General features: G+C 37.6%; 1 protein-coding gene across 3 annotated transcripts in view; it reads left to right on the forward strand.

The window, feature by feature from the left end:
• DMXL2 (Dmx like 2) overlaps positions 1-20,494 on the forward strand; it is a 47,545-nt gene that overhangs the window by 20,543 nt on the left and 6,508 nt on the right. For 2 of the 3 annotated variants that reach the window (XM_059482563.1, XM_059482565.1), the window contains exons 15-37: positions 962-1,079; positions 1,829-1,948; positions 2,410-2,637; positions 3,259-4,938; positions 5,234-5,344; positions 6,033-6,202; positions 6,756-6,853; positions 7,015-7,180; positions 8,153-8,417; positions 9,001-10,088; positions 11,130-11,321; positions 11,981-12,057; positions 12,339-12,469; positions 13,118-13,366; positions 14,953-15,134; positions 15,445-15,575; positions 16,066-16,151; positions 16,382-16,583; positions 17,552-17,669; positions 18,444-18,506; positions 18,889-18,975; positions 19,055-19,176; positions 19,828-19,966. In XM_059482563.1, coding sequence (XP_059338546.1) covers positions 962-1,079; positions 1,829-1,948; positions 2,410-2,637; positions 3,259-4,938; positions 5,234-5,344; positions 6,033-6,202; positions 6,756-6,853; positions 7,015-7,180; positions 8,153-8,417; positions 9,001-10,088; positions 11,130-11,321; positions 11,981-12,057; positions 12,339-12,469; positions 13,118-13,366; positions 14,953-15,134; positions 15,445-15,575; positions 16,066-16,151; positions 16,382-16,583; positions 17,552-17,669; positions 18,444-18,506; positions 18,889-18,975; positions 19,055-19,176; positions 19,828-19,966 — 5,823 coding nt within the window. The remainder of the gene's footprint in view (positions 1-961; positions 1,080-1,828; positions 1,949-2,409; positions 2,638-3,258; positions 4,939-5,233; positions 5,345-6,032; positions 6,203-6,755; positions 6,854-7,014; positions 7,181-8,152; positions 8,418-9,000; positions 10,089-11,129; positions 11,322-11,980; positions 12,058-12,338; positions 12,470-13,117; positions 13,367-14,952; positions 15,135-15,444; positions 15,576-16,065; positions 16,152-16,381; positions 16,584-17,551; positions 17,670-18,443; positions 18,507-18,888; positions 18,976-19,054; positions 19,177-19,827; positions 19,967-20,494) is intronic. The other variant, XM_059482564.1, reaches the window with a different exon arrangement.

Below are 20,494 nucleotides of genomic sequence, written 5' to 3' on the forward strand. Positions count from 1 at the left end.
AGAATGATAGCCAGGTATGACTTCAAGCTTTTTGTATTGTAAAATAAATTTATTAATTAACACAGCTATACTTCTCAATCAATGAGCAGGTAGGATAACTGAACCTTCTTCTTAGTCACTTATTTTGATGATATATACTATATGTTCTCCAATGCTGTTTTCTGTTAGCAGCTTGCAAAAACAGTGAGTTTTACCAATTTTAATTAGAAAACTATGGAGTTTGGACATTTATAAATAAGTATTTCTATATTGTCAATAAATTTCTGTGTCTTTCATGTATCAGTAACATAAAATCTTCAAATTTAGGTTCAGATTTACAAAACATTTTCCTATAATTTTTATAAATGAGTACAAAGAATACCATCTTGTTTCTCTGGGAAAAAAAAAAGTGTTTTGCAGCATCACTTTGCCATCACTCTATTTTAAGGATATATTTTTCCTTACCAGCAGGGAAGGATTTCACCATGAGCAGCCTTCTCTGTAGCGAGGTGGAGTTACTGTGAAGAAATACATTGCTGTCAGAAAAGACAGATGTTAAGATATCTGAGAGAAGGAAAATCTGCAATTTGTTCCCTTTTTCAGATTTCCCAAGCAATTCGCTGCAGACATGTCCTTCCACTGAAGTTTTCAACACCAAAGAAATAAAAATGAATAGATGAAAATGAAAAATGAAATCAGATACTAATTCATCTGTCAATAACTGCAGCAGAAGTATTATTACAGAATTTGTCTGTCCTGGCAGCCCTTGGTGAAATTATTTCAATATACAAATGATGAGTTCAAGAACATGCTGTTCATAATATGAAAGGAAAATATTTGTTTTTTCTGATGATAACTTTAAACTTTATAAAAGAAAGTCTTCCTCATTGGTAGCTAGATTGCACTGAGGAAATAATTAATTGCATTAATACTAAATATTGCTGTACTGTTCTGGAAGCATAACAGTTGCTCAATGTTTCAGTGTGGCTCAAACACACAGTTGCTTCATGTCTTCCAAGAAGACTTCATTTTGGGATACAAACCACATAAGGAGGATGCAGAAGGGAAGGAAACTGAGATATTTTTCCAGCCATCACAAGGTATAGCATGAACTCTAACTAATATGAATTAAATTGGTAGCAAAAACTGTTTTTCAGGAATACTAAAATCTGGCTGGCATGTGGTAATTTACTTTTAAATGAGAATCTGTAAAATTTAGTGAAATGGCTGTCATGTATTGCTCATATGAATTGTTGCTAAATGGTGTTAAACAAAGAGTTTCTAATTGCCTGGAGTGAAACAGCTTGTATGACAAAGTACATTTTTCAAAGTGTTTATGTTGTATATAAAACGTGAACAGAATAGAAGCACATTTTCTGCATCAATAGGTAGGTGCAGGTAATGATGCCAATATATCTGGCTTTCAAGTTAACACAATGGAAAATCACTGGAAGGTTTGGTAGTAGATTTAAAACTTCAAAATAAAAAGGAAGACATGTAGAAGAGTCTTTATAATCTGGCAAAAAAGTTCAAACTGAATGGAAAGGCAAATATCTAATAAATTATATATGCCGTTAATACTCAGATTGTCTGTAAGTCAGTATCTATTTTGTAATTCTTCTGTTGTTATGAGTAATCAAAATGTCAATTAATGCATGCTGCTAATGATACTGTTTCAATATTTTGTTTTATAATCTAACCATTTATTTCAAAGATGAAAATGGGGATTTTATTGTCAGTTTTTAGGGCATCTTTTGCTACGGAAAAATTGTTTAGTTTAAATATAAATTTCATTACCCTATATCAATATATATGTTTAAATATTTTATATATGATGTGTGAATTACAGGATATCGTCCACCACCTTTCTCAGAGAAGTTCTACCTGGTTGTAATTGAAAAAGATAGTAGTGGCTGTTCTGTTCTTCAAATGTGGCATCTTCATCTCAAATCTGTCCAAGCCTGTTTAGGTGAGTGGGTGGTTGTAATTTTCTTAGACATTTCTATCATATTACTTAAGATAAAACAAATTTTGGTGGTTTATTATAAAACAAATTGTATCACCTTTGCCCAGCAGAAGACTAGAAATCAAGAATCTTCAGAATAATATATCAGTGTAATAGAAGCAGTAAACTTCCTTACAAATATTGATGGCATTTTAAACTATGAACAAAATTAAAATGTGTTGATGGGATAAGTAATGTACTTAAGCAGTGGCTTCTTTATTTCAAACTATCAGTATTTCAGAATGTTATGGATGTCTTAAATGAATAGTCACAGCATGCAATAAAACTGACACAGCATGCACACATGGTATAATGATTTTGTGTGCAACTTGAGCTCTTGTAAAAACAAATAAATTTGATTATCAGATATTAATGCTTTGTCCCTATAAACAATTTTTTAACACTGCTGGCATTTTTTAATATAGCAAAATCAACTGAAGCATCTTCAGCAGATAATAAGCTTAGTGTACCTGAACAGAAGACTGTGGATTCTTCTCCAGATGTATCGCCTGGCATAAGTCCCATACCACGATCTTCATCAATTGCTAACCTTCAGACTGCCAGTAAACTCATTCTGAGCTCCAGACTTGTGTATAGCCAACCCCTGGATCTTCCTGTTGGTGTGGAAGTAGTAAGAGCAACTCCTTCAGCAGGTAACTTTTACAATTTTTGCTATACAGTTGGTCCACTGATTTATCTCCTGGTTTATAGCATTGTATCTCCCCAGCCTGTAAGACTGATTTACTGATACAGAAAACACAAAGGACTGAAAAGGTGCTTTCAAATCATCATACCCGTGTCATGTTACTCTTCTGTAAATGTATCAAGTCCCCACAGGAACGCTGTTCTGAAACTTACCACTTTAATAGTTGGAAATGTAAGTTTTAGTATTAATCTATTAATGAACAGTTTATACCCAGTTGCTCATTCGCCAGCATTCCTGTGTTTGATATATAGTGGGTTTTTTACCTGATGCACTAACACCTTCTTCTGTTTGTCTTTGTATTCCTCTCATTGTTCTAAGCGCTCTTCTCTGAATTAGTTCATTACCAGTTTATCTTTGAATAGTGACCAGAAATGCAGATAATAGGTAATGTTCAAGCTGCAAGACTGTTACCAGCTCTGATATTATTTGCCCTTATCCAAATCCAAATTTTAAAAATAACACCACGTTGTAAAGTTCTCTAGCAGTAGGTAGACAGTGTTATATCTGCCTTAATCATAAAGGCATTCTATTTTGTATTACTAAAAGCAAATGTTTGTTCTGACTTCAGGTCACTTGAGTTCCTCATCAATATACCCTGTCTGCCTCGCACCGTATTTGATAGTAACGTCCTGTTCGGACAACAGAGTGCGGTTCTGGAGATGCACTGTAGAGACTGACCTGAACAGCAGAGCTGAGGAGAAGGAGACCTACCACTGGAGAAAATGGCCTTTAATGAATGATGAAGGGGAAGACAACAGCAGTACAGTGAGCATAATAGGAAGGCCGGTTGCTGTTAGCTGTTCTTACACAGGACGTCTTGCAGTAGCATACAAACAACCCATACAGCATAATGGGTTTGTTTCCAAAGAATTTTCCATGCATGTTTGTATTCTTGAATGTGAGTCTACTGGAGGATCAGAGTGGGTTTTGGAACAGACAATTCATCTGGATGATTTAGCAAAGGTTGGAAGTGTTCTTGACTCAAGGGTCAGCGTGGATAGTAATTTATTTGTTTACAGTAAGTCAGATGCTTTTTTGAATAAAGACAAATACCTGGTGCCCAGTATCAAGCATTTGGTGCATTTGGACTGGGTTTCAAAAGAAGATGGTTCACATATATTGACAGTTGGAGTGGGTGCCAACATCTTCATGTATGGAAGGCTTTCAGGGATTGTAACAGATCAAACCAGCAGCAAAGAGGGAGTAGCTGTCATCACCCTGCCTCTAGGAGGGAGCATAAAACAAGGTGTGAAGTCAAAGTGGGTGTTGCTGAGGTCCATTGATTTGGTTTCATCCGTGGATGGTACTCCTTCCCTGCCTGTGTCTCTATCCTGGGTGAGAGATGGAATACTGGTGGTGGGCATGGACTGTGAAATGCATGTTTATGCTCAGTGGAAACACGCAGTCAAGTTTGGTAATGGAGAAAGCGACGTTTTTCCTTCTGAAGACTCAACAACACAAGATCCATTCAAAACAAGCGCAGTGGTGAAGAAGACCAGTGTAATTGACGGGGCAGGTGTTGTGGATGATGTTTTTGGCACTCCAACTGTAATTCAGGATGGGGGCCTCTTTGAAGCTGCTCATGTTCTTTCACCTACTCTACCCCAGTATCATCCAACCCAGCTGTTAGAACTGATGGACCTGGGTAAAGTTCGCCGAGCCAAAGCCATTCTGTCGCATTTAGTTAAATGCATTGCAGGAGAAGTTGCAATAGTCAAAGACACAGAAGCTGGAGAAGGGACTGGTCCTAAACGCCATCTTTCTCGCACCATCAGTGTGAGTGGCAGCACTGCCAAGGACACCATTACTGCTGGGAAAGATGGGACCCGAGACTACACAGAGATAGACTCGATTCCCCCACTGCCGCTGTACGCACTGCTTGCTGCAGATCAGGATGCCACCTATGTTGCCGAAGAAACTTCTAAAATACCTCAGGGCTCTGAAGACCATGCAAAGAGAAAAGCAGAGGATCAGTACTCAGATCTGTTCCAGGTTCAGCCTGTTACAACCGAAGACTTTATAGATTTTGAGCCTGAAAAGAGGGAGAGTAAATCCAAAGTTATTAATCTGTCACAGTATGGGCCAACTTACTTTGGCCGGGAGCACGCCAGTGTCCTTTCAAGCCACCTGATGCACTCAAGTTTGCCAGGCCTCACTCGACTGGAGCAGATGTTCCTTGTAGCTTTGGCAGACACTGTGGCCACGACAAGCACTGAACTAGATGAGAACAGAGATAAGAATTACTCAGGTTAGTAACTGACATATTATTGAATTGACATTCTTATTCTTCTCAGCAAAGGTAAACTTAGTCCTTGGGTATTTTGGGATGACAAAGCTGAAAGCTAGCATCACTTATTCAGGTTAGATACAGCAGGAAAGAAAAACAGATGTAAGCAAGAACTTGTAGTTCATACATAATAAATAACTTGTAGTTCAGGTTCTCAGCAGCCTTGACATACATTCCTCACACAATATTATGATAAATTGTCTCCATGCCTACTGTAGTCAGCTGCATGTTTAAAAGTGTGTTTCCTGTGGCACAGGAAGAGATACCTTGGATGAATGTGGCCTCCGGTACCTGCTGGCCATGCGCCTGCACACCTGCCTGCTGACATCCCTGCCTCCCCTGTACCGTGTCCAGCTGCTCCACCAAGGTAACCCTCACAACATCTGCTTACCTTTCATTTATAATGTCATATTTCTATTCTCTGCATATTTTCAATTTCATTAAGGCCATTATCTTGCAAAGGCTTGATGTAGGCTTCCCTACATGCACTGTAAATAGCTCTAGAATAGAAGATTCTGGCCTATCCAGTTTGGGGCATGAATAAATTGCCCAACCAGATAAAACACAGATTATAAAGGTAATTCATTATTTCCTTACATAAGCATGGGTTTATCTTAAAGAATATCTATTATTTTCATCACAGCTGGTTTTTTTTTTTGCTTAATCTGAGTAAATGTTGTGAAATAAAAAAAAGTTTCACAAAAAGCAAAGAAGTTACCACCTAAAGAGCAGAGAGAAGGGTTTCTAGCCCAAAATGGGTCTGCTTCTGGGATAACAGAATATTTTTCCTTCTGTCCTTCAGTATAAATCTTGTATAGTTTTGAATGGAGTACTGGAAAATTATGAAAGAAGTACAGAGTAGAGGACATCCCTAGCAAGCAAAAAAATACTTCAGCTGTTCCTTTAACAGCTCTACTTGCTTTTGAGGGAATCAGTGTCTCTCAGATGTACCCAGCTCTTGGGTTGGAGGCCCCACTTTGCATCCCTGAAATATTCCATTTACTTATTAGCAACTCTTAGTCTTCTGAATTGTACCGGTTTATGTTATTGTTTAGGCCTGTCAACTTGCCATTTTGCATGGGCTTTCCATTCTGAGGCCGAGGAGGAGTTGATCAATATGATTCCTGCTATCCAGAAGGGAGACCCACAGTGGTCTGAGCTGAGAGCGATGGGCATTGGTTGGTGGGTCAGGAATATCAACACTCTCCGAAGGTGCATTGAGAAGGTACTTTTTACTGGTTACAAACTTTAGCTCCATGCTGTTAGATGTGCCTACTATACTAAATTTCCTAGCCATCTAATGTAAAAATACGTTTTTAAATGTTACAGTTTATTCAAAGAATCCAGGAGCAAAACAATTATCTAGTACTCCAAATCCAATTACATGAGAGTCCTATATAAAACCCAAACAGTGTTCATTCAAGAAACACTGTTATTAGCTTAAGTATCTTTAAGTAATGGATTGCCAGAGGAATTTCACCTAATAGTATGAGTTACTGTAACAGTTTTAAAGAAAATATTTTTATTTGCACATTGCTAATGTCCCACTGTGCTTGAGAGGGGTTGCTATCTGCAGTGGTGCTGTATTTCTGACTCTTAAAAGCATTTGCAGTGTAGAGCTCTGTTACGTAGTAATAAAACATTCTCACAAATTACTTTGCTGCTTTGTAGAGATAACACAGTCTACCTTGCCATCCTCTGTGACAAAGAACACAGGTTATTTAGCTAACAGCAGCTTTTATATTTTCATCAATAATAGTAGGCTTTGTTCACTACAGGTTGCAAAAGCTTCATTCCAGAGGAACAATGATGCCTTAGATGCTGCACTTTTCTACCTTGCTATGAAGAAAAAGGCAGTGGTGTGGGGTCTGTTTAGGTGAGTTCTGCTAACTTGAAGTTTGATTAAATGTTAATTGAACCAGGAATGCAAAGCAGAATTCATTCAAGAGTAGAGTTTAATTTCAAGTAATGTTGTTCAAGTGATAGTATGCCAAGGTACATAATAAATAGCTCTATACATTGCATTTCTTTATGCAGGTCCCAGCATGATGAAAAGATGACTGCCTTTTTCAGCCACAACTTCAATGAAGACCGATGGCGTAAAGCTGCTTTAAAAAATGCTTTTGCTTTGTTGGGAAAACAACGGTTTGAGCAGTCAGCTGCATTTTTCTTGCTAGCAGGTTCACTAAAAGATGCTATAGAGGTATCTGCTTTTGAGAAATTAAGTTTCGGTTTCTAATTTGACCTATGTTACTGCATCCTTACAAGCTGTCTCTGATGAAGTTTTCACAATTTGTGGCAGCAGAAATGGGATGGTATGTCCACACAGGACTCCCTTTTGCCCTGCAGACATACCATTTACCTCCACACTACTGTGAAAAGCAACTGGGAAGCTGATTTGAAGGTCAGAATAATTATTCAGATACCATTTCTCAGTGGAAGTACTCTTGGGAGTACTTGGAACTATCATCACAGTTTGAACTGTGACCCTTCTGGCAAAACTTTGTTTGAACTGCACAGTTAAGTTGTAGCACTCTGTTCAGCCTCGAGCTATTCTGCATGACCTCTTGGTACAACATTAAGTAAAAAAAAGAAGTCAAGAGTTCTCTTGTGAAGCAGTGCTGGGGTCCCTTTTTAGTGGAGCTATGATTGCTGCTTGCCACAAGGGAGGTGGGAGCTGTGAGAAGGATCATAAGCTAAGGATCATCAGGAGAGGATGGGATTTAGAGAACCTTTAGACTATCTGCCTATTTATTTTCAGTGTGTTTGTCTTCACTTTAGAATGTATTTTCCTCAGAGATGTAATTCTACACAAGATGGTGGGAAAAATATCTTACCAGTGACATAATAACATGAAAGTTGGAGGGTGCAATTATTCTACTAGATGGACAAAAAATAGACATCCTTATCTTCTGCCACGTTAATTTTTTAATGCTATGTACTACTATGCATACTGAAATCCCTAAAATAGAGAAAAGTACACCTCTTTCCAAACAGAAGAAAATGTTACTTGGATATCTATCACTTACCACATTTTTGACCTGAAGATTAATTTATACTTCAAAGAACAGATAGGAGGAGAAAAAAATATCTGTTCTGTAAACATATATTGCTATTCACTTTATTTTATAGAACTCCCCTTATAAAACAGCCTTTTCCCCACTGCTTACCATAGGTGTGCCTTGAGAAAATGGAAGACATCCAATTGGCCATGGTCATTGCTCGTTTGTATGAATCGGAGTTTGAAACTTCTGTCACATACACCTCCATTCTCTATGAAAAGATTTTGGGTTGCCAGAAGGATGGAACTGGATTCAGCTGTACTAAGTTGCATTCTGATCCATTTCTGAGAAGCATTGCATACTGGATAATGAAAGATTACACACGAGCACTGGATACATTATTGGAACAAACACCCAAAGATGATGATGAAAACCCAGGTAAGGGAAAAAATATTAATCTGATAGGGCAAACGTGTTAAGAAAAAGAAGAGAGGCTCTTCAGCCCTCTAACACCAAACTTAGTTCCTGCTGTCAGCTAAGCTCAGGAGAACTGTCTTTGTTTGGCACTTCATACAATACTTTTCTAGTAATAAATGCTGGTTGGTCTTTTTTCTAATGGACTTAAATTCTTATTCTTACTTCTAGGAATTAGCAGTATTTCCTATGCCATCTATTCAAGGCTAATGTTAAGTGACAGGTGGCCACATAGGTTTCATATTCTCTACAGGAGTTTCCTTGGGGAAATCTCTACCTGGATGATCATCTCAGCTGCCTTATAGCTTAGCTGAGTGCAATGTAACCGTGAGGCAAATGATAGAATTTGTATATTGCTACTCATCCAGCTCATACTTCTTTTCTTTTTGTGGGGAATAAGTAGTTATTTCATTTTGTTTTGATAACTAGACCCAACATTTATCTTTGTGTGTTTTGATAAATCCCTAATGCAGGAAATAACTGCAAAACAGAATAATACCATCTAAAAAGCATTTTCAATGGATGTCATATCTGTTTAATTCCTCAGTTATTGTCAAGTCCTGCAATCCTGTGGTGTTCAGTTTCTACAACTACCTTCGGACCCACCCTTTGCTCATCCGAAGATACTTCAGCTCACCAGAAGGAACTCTCGCCACCTTAGGTCTAAAAACTGAGAAAAGCTTTGTTGATAAAATTAATCTTATAGAAAGAAAATTGTTCTTCACTACTGCAAATGCTCATTTTAAAGTAGGCTGCCCTGTACTAGCCCTTGAAGTCCTTTCCAAAATTCCAAAAATAAGAAAAAAGTCACCTCTAGCTGGAGAAAAAGATTCATCCAGTCCTTCAATCCAGGCTGATGTTTCAGATTCCAAAGCCCTACAGGATGGTGCTGGAAGTGGTGATATAGACTGGTCAAAACCCATTTCAACTTCCTTTGCTTTGGAGAGCACTGTTGAATCTTCAGCACAATTTGACTGGAGTCAACCAGCAGTAAAATTTGATGATGAGCCCCTTACTCTTGACTGGGGTGAAGACAAAAATGGATCAGATGAAGAAGACAAGGATGTTGGGATAATGATGAAAAAGTCTGATTCTAAGAGTGAAGATGAGAGGACCTCAGACACCAGCATGGCTCAAACACCACATGGGGAGGTTTCTGAGGCGGGAGACACTGAGGTTGATGTTATTGCTGAGCAACTGAAATTCAGAGCCTGTTTGAAAATCCTTATGACTGAACTGAGGACTTTGGCTACAGGTTATGAAGTGGATGGAGGAAAGCTCAGATTTCAGCTGTACAACTGGCTGGAAAAAGAGATTGCTGCTATGCATGAAATATGCAACCATGACACAGAGGACAAAGACTACTGTAAAACATATACCAAAGTAAATGGGGATCTGCTTGACCCCGAAGATATTATGGATAAGCCAGACATTGGCTCGTACGAACGGCACCAGATCGAAAGGCGCAGACTACAGGCAAAGCGAGAGCACGCTGAGAGACGCAAGTGGTGGCTGCAGAGGAACCAAGCTCTGCTCAGAGTTTTCCTCAGTTATTGTAGTCTCCATGGGGCACAAGGTGGAGGTTTAGCATCTGTAAGGATGGAGCTGAAGTTCTTGCTGCAGGAGTCACAGCAGGTAAAGCAAATTCAAAATTCATTTCTGCTGATGAATGTGAAGAGTTCTAGACTGTCAGTTATGTCAAGTGCATGAGTTTGTGCCTAGATAGATTCTGGTAATGTTCTCTAAGTCTAATGGTCATTATAATGTTCCTGGAGAAAGAGCTTGCTATTTAAGTGTGCTGCTTTTCCCAATATGTATTATTTGGTTCTGAAGAATCTGCTCTGTGACACTGAAGATCAGGCTACTTATGATTATGGAATAAAAATGTTGCTGGTTTATATTGTAGCTGCAGCAATGTATGTATTACTATGACATAATTTTAATCACAATTTCTAGGTACCTATATAATAAATTAAATTCACAGTTACTGAAATAAAACAAAATCTCATTCCTAGACCTCTGCAAATCATGCAAAGGAGCTACAAGGAATGAGATGTTAGCTTCAAGGCTCAACAAATAATATAAACTCAGACAGGTATTCTGTTATGGCATTTTCTGCATTTTGTACAAAAAGAGATTTTACAGCAAATGTTAACTACTACACTGAGCTACAGCAAATAATCTGATACTGGGCAAGTCTTTTCACATGCTCTAGTCCTAGATTTCTCCTGTTTAAAACAGGGCAACATACAGCTGTTTTGGTTAGAATGTACATTAAAGAACTTTTTAAAGTTCTGTTTGTTTCCCCTTGAGAAACTCAAATAAGTACAAATTAGGCTTTTTTCCTAAACTCAGACCAGTGACCAGTTGTACCAACTTGTGCTACTGCAAGTACATGTTTAGTTACTGTTTCTTAAGAGACAATGTCCACACTTCCTAATGAAATACATAAAAATACTCTTCCTGCATGAAATCAAAATGTACTCCAGCAAACATGGCTCTCAGGTCTGAACCTTATAGTAAATAATAACTTGCTTTTGACAGTAAAATCTTGTCTGTAGTGAGTAGACAACAGTGGAAGAGGATAAATAATCTGGGAAATATATTTAAGATGTAAAATAATCTCTATTTTTTTCAAAGCAATAATTTTAAATACAATCTTTTCTTTTATAACAGGAAACTACTGTAAAGCAACTTCAGTCTCCACTTCCACTACCCACAACACTACCACTGCTGTCTGCAAGCATAGCATCCACAAAAACTGTGATAGCTAATCCTGTGCTGTACTTAAACAACCACATCCATGACATACTTTACACTATTGTGCAGATGAAATCACCACCACATCCTAATATTGAAGATGTCAAGGTAATTCATAGCTTTAATCTAAAGCCTAATGTTTGATGAAATGGACAGTATCATTTTCTTCACACTGCGAATTTCATTGAAATTTCCAAGAAATCCTTGCATTTCCTCTTTTTAAGAGCTGGACTGTTTCTGTTGCATTGTGAGGCAGAACCAGTTATTTTGTTATTCCTAGAGACTAAAGGAATTTATAAGCACATAATTGAGGTAAGAAAAGAGATTTTAGACAAAAATATTATATCATGACTACGCAAACTTTTTATATTTTATGTGTATTGAGTAGCTGTTACTACTTTGAACTGCAGTGTTATATAGTACAGCTTCCAGGAACTATTCCATCAAATTCATTGTCATAACAGGACATGCTTAATCACTACTTCAGTATGCTCATTTTCTGTGGCTGTTCTGTATTCAAGAATCAAGTTAATTATCTTGAGATAATATTAGAAGGTGTTGACTGCCGTCAAATTATCTTGAACAAATAGTGTTGATTTTCTAAGCACTGTGCTGTAAACTCAAAGTAACATTCAGTTACTATTTCATGCACTTGCTTTAAAACTAGAACAGTCCTGCAGAACACATTTCCAATACCCTTTAGAAAGAAATGTATTTTACTCACCTTTTATATAAAACATATAGCTCATTGGTTCTCTTTATTTTAGGTGTACACACTTCATTCTTTAGCAGCTTCACTTTCTGCATCCATTTATCAAGCACTATGTGACAGCCACAGCTACAGGTAAAGAGGGAAGTTTTCATACAGTCCTACATTTGCAGTATACTTTGTGCATCCTAAATGGAAATTCTTCCTGCATGTGACCTAAAAAAGAGATTAAATGTTTGTTTATGGGTAAAGATACTTTTACACATTAAACATTGCTTACTTTGATATGCCCGATCAATTTTACACAGATAAAATAACACCATTCAGGGTTTTTCAGCAAACAGTAGGAAAATATGATGTCACTCTCACTTGGTGTACTCACTTTCTCATCAGAAAAAAAATTTATTTGTATGTAGCAGTCAAACAGAAGCTAATCAGTTTACTGGGATGGTCTATCAAGGACTGCTTCTGAGTGATCGACGCAGACTGAGGACAGAAAGCATCGAAGAGCACGCGACTCCAAACTCATCTCCTGCTCAGTGGCCTGGTGAGACTAAAATAAGGTTACTTTTAGCTCCACTGGACCAGCTCCATGTGCCAAAATTATTTCAGTGTCCTGTATGAGGGATGAAATAGTCGATAATCCACGACAGATGTTTCTAGCTTAATTCTCAAAATAGTAACAGCCTTTCACATTTTCACATATCAAAACAAATAAAAATAAATTTTGTACATGGCAAACATCTTGTCTGAAGAAGAGACCATGATCTTTAGGATAAACTTAATGACAATTTGTCACCACAAAATGTTTTCCTCCAGTCTGCCTAGCCCCTTAGCAATACTGCCTCTATTGTCTCCACAGCACTGTCCTACATGTATGCTGCACTTGGTATAGCTGTCAAAGCAGCTAATTCTGATGTACAACGTAAATGGTGGAAATGGTGCAGGAATTTCACAGGCACACTGAACTGCCCATAGTATTTGCAGAGAAGTGCAATGCAAAAGTCCCAGACCCAAGAAGGCTTTTTATAATTTTGATCTTTATAATTTTAAGAAAACTGTTAATAGTATGTTTCATCTGAATAAAAGCATCATGTGGCTACTTGTGTTTACTATAAAATGTGGAAGTAAAACGTTTTCTTTTTGTCCATTTGTCCTCCTACTCATTTAACCCCAGAATTTCTCCTCTTTGCAGGCGTGAGTTCACTTATCAACCTGTTAAGTTCAGCTCAGGATGAAGACCAGCCAAAGCTGAACATCCTGCTGTGTGAAGCTGTTGTCGCCGTGTACCTGAGCCTGCTGATCCACGCCCTGGCCACCAACTCGTGCAACGAGCTGTTCCGGCTGGCGGCGCACCCGCTCAACAGCCGCATGTGGGCTGCTGTCTTCGGGGGGGGAGTCAAGCTGCTCGTGAAACCCCGCAGGCAGTCTGAGAACATCCCAGGTACACTGCTCCACAAAGGTCACCCCAACGGTGGGCATTTTGTGCCTCTTCTGGTAGGAAAGCCTGCCTTCCTTTAAAGAACAGAATTTAGGAAACTACCGGCAAGAAAACACATTAACTAAAAAGTTGAAACAAATAATAGCCTCACAGCTGTCCTTTGTAATGGTATACAGCACAGTTTGAATTGCATTAAAACTGTACAATTATTATAATAGTAATATTAGGTGCTTATTTATAATATTTTTCAGGAATTTCAGCCATTATTTTTAGAAAAAAAAAAGCATGGGTGATATAAATCAGTTAAATAATATAAATCAGTTATTAACACATCAATCAGTGTTAATACCTATGGGTTTTTTAATGGGAGATGAGTGTTGTTATTTAATGACTGCAATAAGTAGGAAACAATATTTCTGAAATCAGTTTATATTGCAAGGTAGGATTTTACCTAGCACGACACCACAGAGAAGAAATACCAACTTCGTTTGGCAGAAAAACAGCTCATGCATATGTAAGCTCCAACTAAACCCAGGATTTTTCAAAGATGAGCAAGTATTAATATGCTGTACGAGGAAAACCAAAAGTGGAGATTGAATTCAGACTCTGAAGACAAAGACAGATACAATCATTTGTTATAAACTTCAGCAATACTAAAAATCACATCACACAGACTTTTAAATCACCAATAGGCTTGAAACTTATGCAAAAATTAGACATTCTCTCTCCAGAATATAAAACCAAACAGTAATAAGGCATTGCACCATTACAACTATGCACAACAGATGTTTGTCATTCATGGAATAAGTTAAACTCATTTAGGGCAATTATTTTCATAAGATAATAGCGTTAATAACTTCTGTAAGTTGTGTTCATTTGAGATGCATTCTGTTTTCCTTTAACCTTCAAGCTGCTACAGCTTCTGATGTTTCAGAGGATGGTAATGAAGGTTTGTAAAGACTTGCAGTGCAGATGAGTGTTAGTAGTGGCTTTTTTGGACAAACAGAATAGTTTTTAAATACCTAGCTCCCTTGTAATAAAGTAAGTGTAATATTTGATGTTGCCAGGCTAATAACACTTTAAAAAACAAATCCTCATTAATATTTTGATTACTATTAAGGCATTTTAAATCATAACCTTTAATTGTCAAAAAGCCTGTCTTTCTATTAAAATATTTTCTTTGCTGTCCTTAGAATTCCTTGGTTTATATTTGAGTAACTGCTAATTGTGCAGCATACTGTTTGGTGATATTTTACATATTACTTTATTTCTCAACCAATTATCTGAGTTTCCTTATTTCTTTCTTGAGAAATTTTTCAACTAAAAGACTTTTTAAAAGCTGCATCTCCTAAGAACTTAAACCAGTATGTAAAAACTATTTTTCAAAATATATTCAATGTCCAAATGCCACAGTTATTGAATTTATCATAATGAAACTTTTTTATGATTACACTTACTTTATTTAGGCTTTAATTCTAAATCAGTAGAAATTAGTACCAATAACAGTGGTGTTAGTTGCTTTAGCTATAAAATAGAGACATTTTAAAGATGCAATACTAATATCAGCTTTTTTAACTACCTGAATTTAGCACCTCCTCTTCCATCAGAAGAAATGGATAAACACCGCCGCCGGTTCAACATGAGAATGCTGGTGCCAGGCAGACCAGTAAAAGACAGCAATGTACCACCACCTGTACCTGCAGAAAGACCCTCTTATAAAGAAAAGTTTATTCCTCCAGAACTCAGCATGTGGGACTACTTTATGGCAAAGGTAATTGAAAATTCCATTAAGTTTTAAGGGACAACAATAAAGTGAAAATTTTGAGCGCTCTTAGTAGTAAGACACAGAATATTATCCTGATAATAAAGGATAAAGAGCCTACAAGTCTATTACTTCACTTTCAAAACATGCCTCTTATCAGTAATAGTGATTAACACTTCCCCCCCTTGCTAATTAATTGTATTTCTAGGGACACTGACTTAAAGGTTAGGTTGCTATCATTTAAACTCTATGGGAGTCATAAGTGAAGTCAAAGAGATGAGAATATTGTTTTTATACAGACTTTTGCTTTGCCTTGCAGCCCTTTCTCCCTTTATCAGACAGTGGTGTTATATATGATTCTGATGAAAGCATTCACAGTGATGAGGAGGAGGATGATGCTTTCCTCTCTGATGTGCAGATCCAGGAGCACACAGATGCCAATTCTTACAGGTCAGCAGAAATTGTCACTATTGTAGAATAGTTATGTCATATGCTTACATTTGCTTCCAAATTTCAAAAAATGGATCTTCTGCACCATCCAACATAATTGAAGCAATTTTAGTACTGTGGGCAGACTTGTCTATGGCAATAGGATTACAGAAATTACAAATTTTCATCACAATAACAGTTCCCCATTTACTTGCCAGAAAAAAGGGATTAGGAAGTTAAAGTTGGTGTGGTTTGCAATTTTTTGGGGAGAGGAAAACAACTGAGAAACACCCATTTTCATTTTTAAGACTCAACATCATGAACCACAATGCCAGCTGTAGAATAATGGTTTAGACTGTTGATTCAAGCATGCAGCTTTTCAATGAGGTGGCGGGTTAAATACAACCTTTCTGCAGTGTTTTCTAAACTGTGTATTTGCTTGAAGAAGAAAAATACTTTGTAGATAACTCAATGTTTTTTTAACATGACCAAATCTATTCTTTTTATACAGCTGGGCTCTTCTACATCTGACAATGGTAAAATTAGTTCTGCACAACATTAAGAACTTCTTTCCCATTGCTGGTCTGGAATTCACCGGTATGCTAAATCCTGCTTTACATTTTATTTTTCTGTATATATTGCTTTCTGTCAGACTTTATATTTTAGTTCTAACTTTAAAATAATCAAATATCTTAAATATTACAATTGCCAACATGTACATTTCCTTTCAAGATTTTTTTTATGGTTATGTTATTATGGGGGTTTTATACTCGCTGTAGCTTAATTTCTTTTTCTCCGAGCCTTATTTCATTAATATTTCTGTTTAGATCTGCCTGTAACATCTCCATTGGGCATTGCTGTAATAAAAAATTTAGAACACTGGGAACAGATTCTTCAAGATAGAATGGACCAGTTTGAAGGCCCACCTCCAAACTACATCAATACTTACCCCAGTGACGTGGGTGTAGGGGCAGGACCAGCTCTTCTCCGCAATAAAGCAATGATTGAACCTGAGAACACACCTTTCAAGTAAGTGTTTTTTGCCTAGGATAAACACATTCTTTGATCACAGAAATTCTAAAGAGCATTTCCTCCTCACGTTAAACAGCCAAACAAAGATTGTCTAGCTCTTAGGTCTAGTAGCCAAAGTTTTACAGAAACCATTTACCCACATCCCTTTGTTCATTCTTATGCAGCTACCTGTCTCCTGCAGCAGCCTTTACTTCCTCTGCTGCACTTCTCACAGCTGCAACAAGAAAGGAAGATTAGAAAAGAGCAGAGGTTGTAGGAATAGAGGGCAGTGGCCGTTGCTGGGAACACCCTGTTCAACCTGTTTTACTATTCCTTCAGTAGCAGTTGTCTCTCACTCTATCCCAGCAGCAGAAGAGTTATATAATACATGCAGATGTCTGGGGGAGGAGGACGACAGTTGTACTAAGGTCCTTTTAAGGCTAATCCTCTTGTGTTTAGACAGTGTCATGCCTGGAGGTGTCTGTAAATGCAGATAGTGAACTGTGTTTTCAACTCAAAAATAGCTTTGCTCAATATATTAAACTACAACTGAGTCAAAACAGTGCTGGGGGCAATTTTGGGTGCCACAATACAATAAGGATATAGAACTATTAGAGAGCATCCAAAGAAGGGCAGTGAAGGTGGTGAGGGGTCTGGAGGTGAAGGTGGTGAGGGGTCTGGAGGTGAAGCCCTGTGAGGAGCAGCTGAGGGCCCTGGGTCTGTTCAGCCTGGAGGAGACTGAGGGCAGAGCCCACTGCAGGTACAGCTTCCTTGTGAGAGGAAGAGGATGGGCAGGCACTGATCTCTGATCCCTGGTGACAGTGACAGGACACAAGGGAATGAATGCCCTGAAGCTGTGTCAGTGGAGGCTTAGGTGTGTAATTAGAAAAAGCTTTTTCACCCAGGAGATGGTTGGGCACTGGAACAGGCTCCGTCCCTCCAACTCAGGATACCCTGTGTTTCTTTCTCTCTTCTGTTTTATCCAGATCAAAGGATTACTCAGCTCTTCCAGCAAAAAGGCTCTGGCATTTTCTTGTGAAGCAAGAACTTCTTCAGGAGACTTTCATAAGATATATATTCACAAAGAAAAGAAAGCAGAGTGAGGTAAACAAAGAATGTAACTTTTTTTAAAAAAACAAAGCTCAATTATAACTGTTCTTCAGTCTCCTCAGTATTTAATTTTTCTTCTAATTTTTCATTGATATTTCAGTTTCTCTTATTTAACGATATTTGGATTTTTTTCAAAATCAACATGACTGTTGTTGATTGGGATATCAACTGAACCAAATATTTTTGAACAAGACATATCTCACCTTTATGTATTTGAATAATAAACAGAACATTTGCAGTAACAGTAATAAGCAAAGAAATTTGAAAAGTCTTTCTTTTTTTGGTGTGTCATACTGAAAAAGAAATTTAAATGTGCTATTCATTTGTGTATATGTATATATGCATGAGTAATATATACATATAAAGGTAATATTATATAGTAATATATAATATGGGGCTTTACAAATTGTGCTGGTTACAACTGCTGTGTTCTAACTGAAAATTTAAGCCAACACATAAATATCATGGGAAATAAGTATATAATTTAATATCTTTTAGAATTCCTGTAAGTATGGAGTTTGTGTGTGTATTACTCCTCCATTTATTTACTATATCATACATTTTGTGTTCATTTAGGAGGCATTACATTTTAAGTGAGTTTGTTTAGATTCCTGTCTTAGTTTCTGTGCCTTTTATAAAAAGTTAAAAATACATTTGTCATCATTTACTGACAGAGTGGCCTTTAAAATCTAGTTTGGAATGTTTCATTCTTTTTTTATATTTGTTTGTGCATGTGTTTTGTGTTTGTGACTGTGTGATGTTATGTAGTCTGTAGAAGATCGTGTGGAGCAGGTCAAACAAAACTGCGTAGCAGAAGATCACAAAAACAAGGTAGTATCCCTTCTCCCAAACCTCTAGCACATTCTTAAAAGTTCTGTGGAACTGGCTTTTCTTTTCTAATGTGACTAACAGAAGCTGTGTGTTCTGTGTAGTGTGTGTGACAGGCTTTTAATCCATGAACTAACTTCGGATGTCCTGATAATTGGGATGAGCGAACACCTTGTAAATAGTGTTGCACACACAACTTTGTGTTTCTTACACTCAAATATCACTTTTGGCTACTAGAACACCAAAGAGTATGAGAAGTCTAAAGTTTAGCTACTGAAACAATGCTAAGGCCACTGAACTTTTCTTGCATGAATTTTGCACTCTGAATGTATCACTAAAAAATGGATTTTCACACTAATTGAAGTTTTTTATAAATGTTTTGTAGGTTGAAGCAGATCTTGGATACCCTGGAGGAAAAGCAAAAATCATTCACAAAGAATCAGATATGATAATGGCATTTGCAGTTAACAAGGTAAGCCTCAAATACTACAAGAAATGTAATAAAAGATCTTAATTATAGTTAGTATAAATTCTGTATTTGTGCTGCATAGGCAAACAGCAATGAAATTGTTTTGGCATCTACACATGATGTTCAAGAACTTGATATTTCAGCTCTACTGGCTGCTCAGTCATTTATATGGATTGGGGAAGAATATGACAGAGAATCTAAAAGGTAGGATTGTTTCTTTGTGGTTATATTAATAAGAATATTGATTTTCTGTGAGGCTGTATCTATAGTACCTGTGCAAGCACGAATGGAGCATACAAAAAACATTAATTACTCTTCTTCAGTAGGTTTCAGATTGCTTTGCAAGTGAGGGAAGGCAAGAGAATAATTACAGTCTTTAGGAATGCATGCACTGCACAGTGAAGTGAAATCCCATGTGGTGCACAAGATAATGAAGGAAGCCCAACCTTGCACACCCTGCAGTTCCCTTGCATCAGTGCAGTGTGGGGGGCAGCTGTGGTAGCTGATGCTCGCTGTTCTGTCCCCTCCATTCCTGTGCTGAGAGCTGTCAATGCATCAGCTGCAGCGAGCACTCCTCGGTACCAGCTCCCTGCACACACAGGTCAGGGACAGCCCAACAATAAATATTCTTCTCAGGGAAGCTTAGATTCTTATACTGAGATCATCTCTTTAGATTAAATGTAGATAGATTTGGGGCTCATGGAAAGAATTTGTACTGCATAAGTGCAGGAATTACCAATTTATTGTCTCATTATTGTCACTTCCTCTACCCACTGCCATTTGGCTCTTGACAAATAATTAAAGATTATTAGGAGCAAAGAAGTTTTTGTTTAAAGCAGAACTGTTCTTTTCCAGTTCTGATGACGTTGACTTCCGTGGTTCTACCACAACACTGGCTCCTTCAAGTGCACCATCATTTGGAGTGAGTCAGATCCAGCCATCTCCATCCATGCCCTGGCTAGGCACTGGGCAAACCAGCACTGGAGCTGGTGTGGTGAGTACTTCTGTGTGTGTGCAGCTCAGGAGAGGAGGTGTTTATCATCTGTTATTTACTAGAGAGACCTAGTGTGCATTATCATCATACTGTCAATCCAGTACTGACATAAAAGGCCAACAGCAACCAAGACCTGGCCAAAAAGAAGGCCAAACTAAGCATTTCCTTGTATACTGTGGCACAGAATTACTGTGATATAGAAAATAATGGGTCAGTCTGGGTGGCTTATTGTGGGAAATGGTAAAGGTAAGAAGACTTTCAGAAGGCTGCAGCTAGCCCTAATTGCTCTCTTTCTGTTTCTAAGGCCTGCAGCTGCAAAGTCTGAAAGTACAAAATTACAATAGTACAGCAAGCAAGGATATGAAACAATAATTTGAGTATTAGCCTTGGCCAAGATAGACCTTAAGACTGCAGAATATGCTTAGCAAGATAGTAGAATGTTTTAAGCTTAATAAAGAAGTAATGTGTATTGTTAATAGAAAGCATACAAGCAAGCATTGTGTGAAGCAGGTGTACATGTGCTTTTAG

The sequence above is a fragment of the Ammospiza nelsoni genome, chromosome 14, assembly GCF_027579445.1.
Source record: "Ammospiza nelsoni isolate bAmmNel1 chromosome 14, bAmmNel1.pri, whole genome shotgun sequence".
Lineage (NCBI taxonomy): Eukaryota > Metazoa > Chordata > Aves > Passeriformes > Passerellidae > Ammospiza > Ammospiza nelsoni.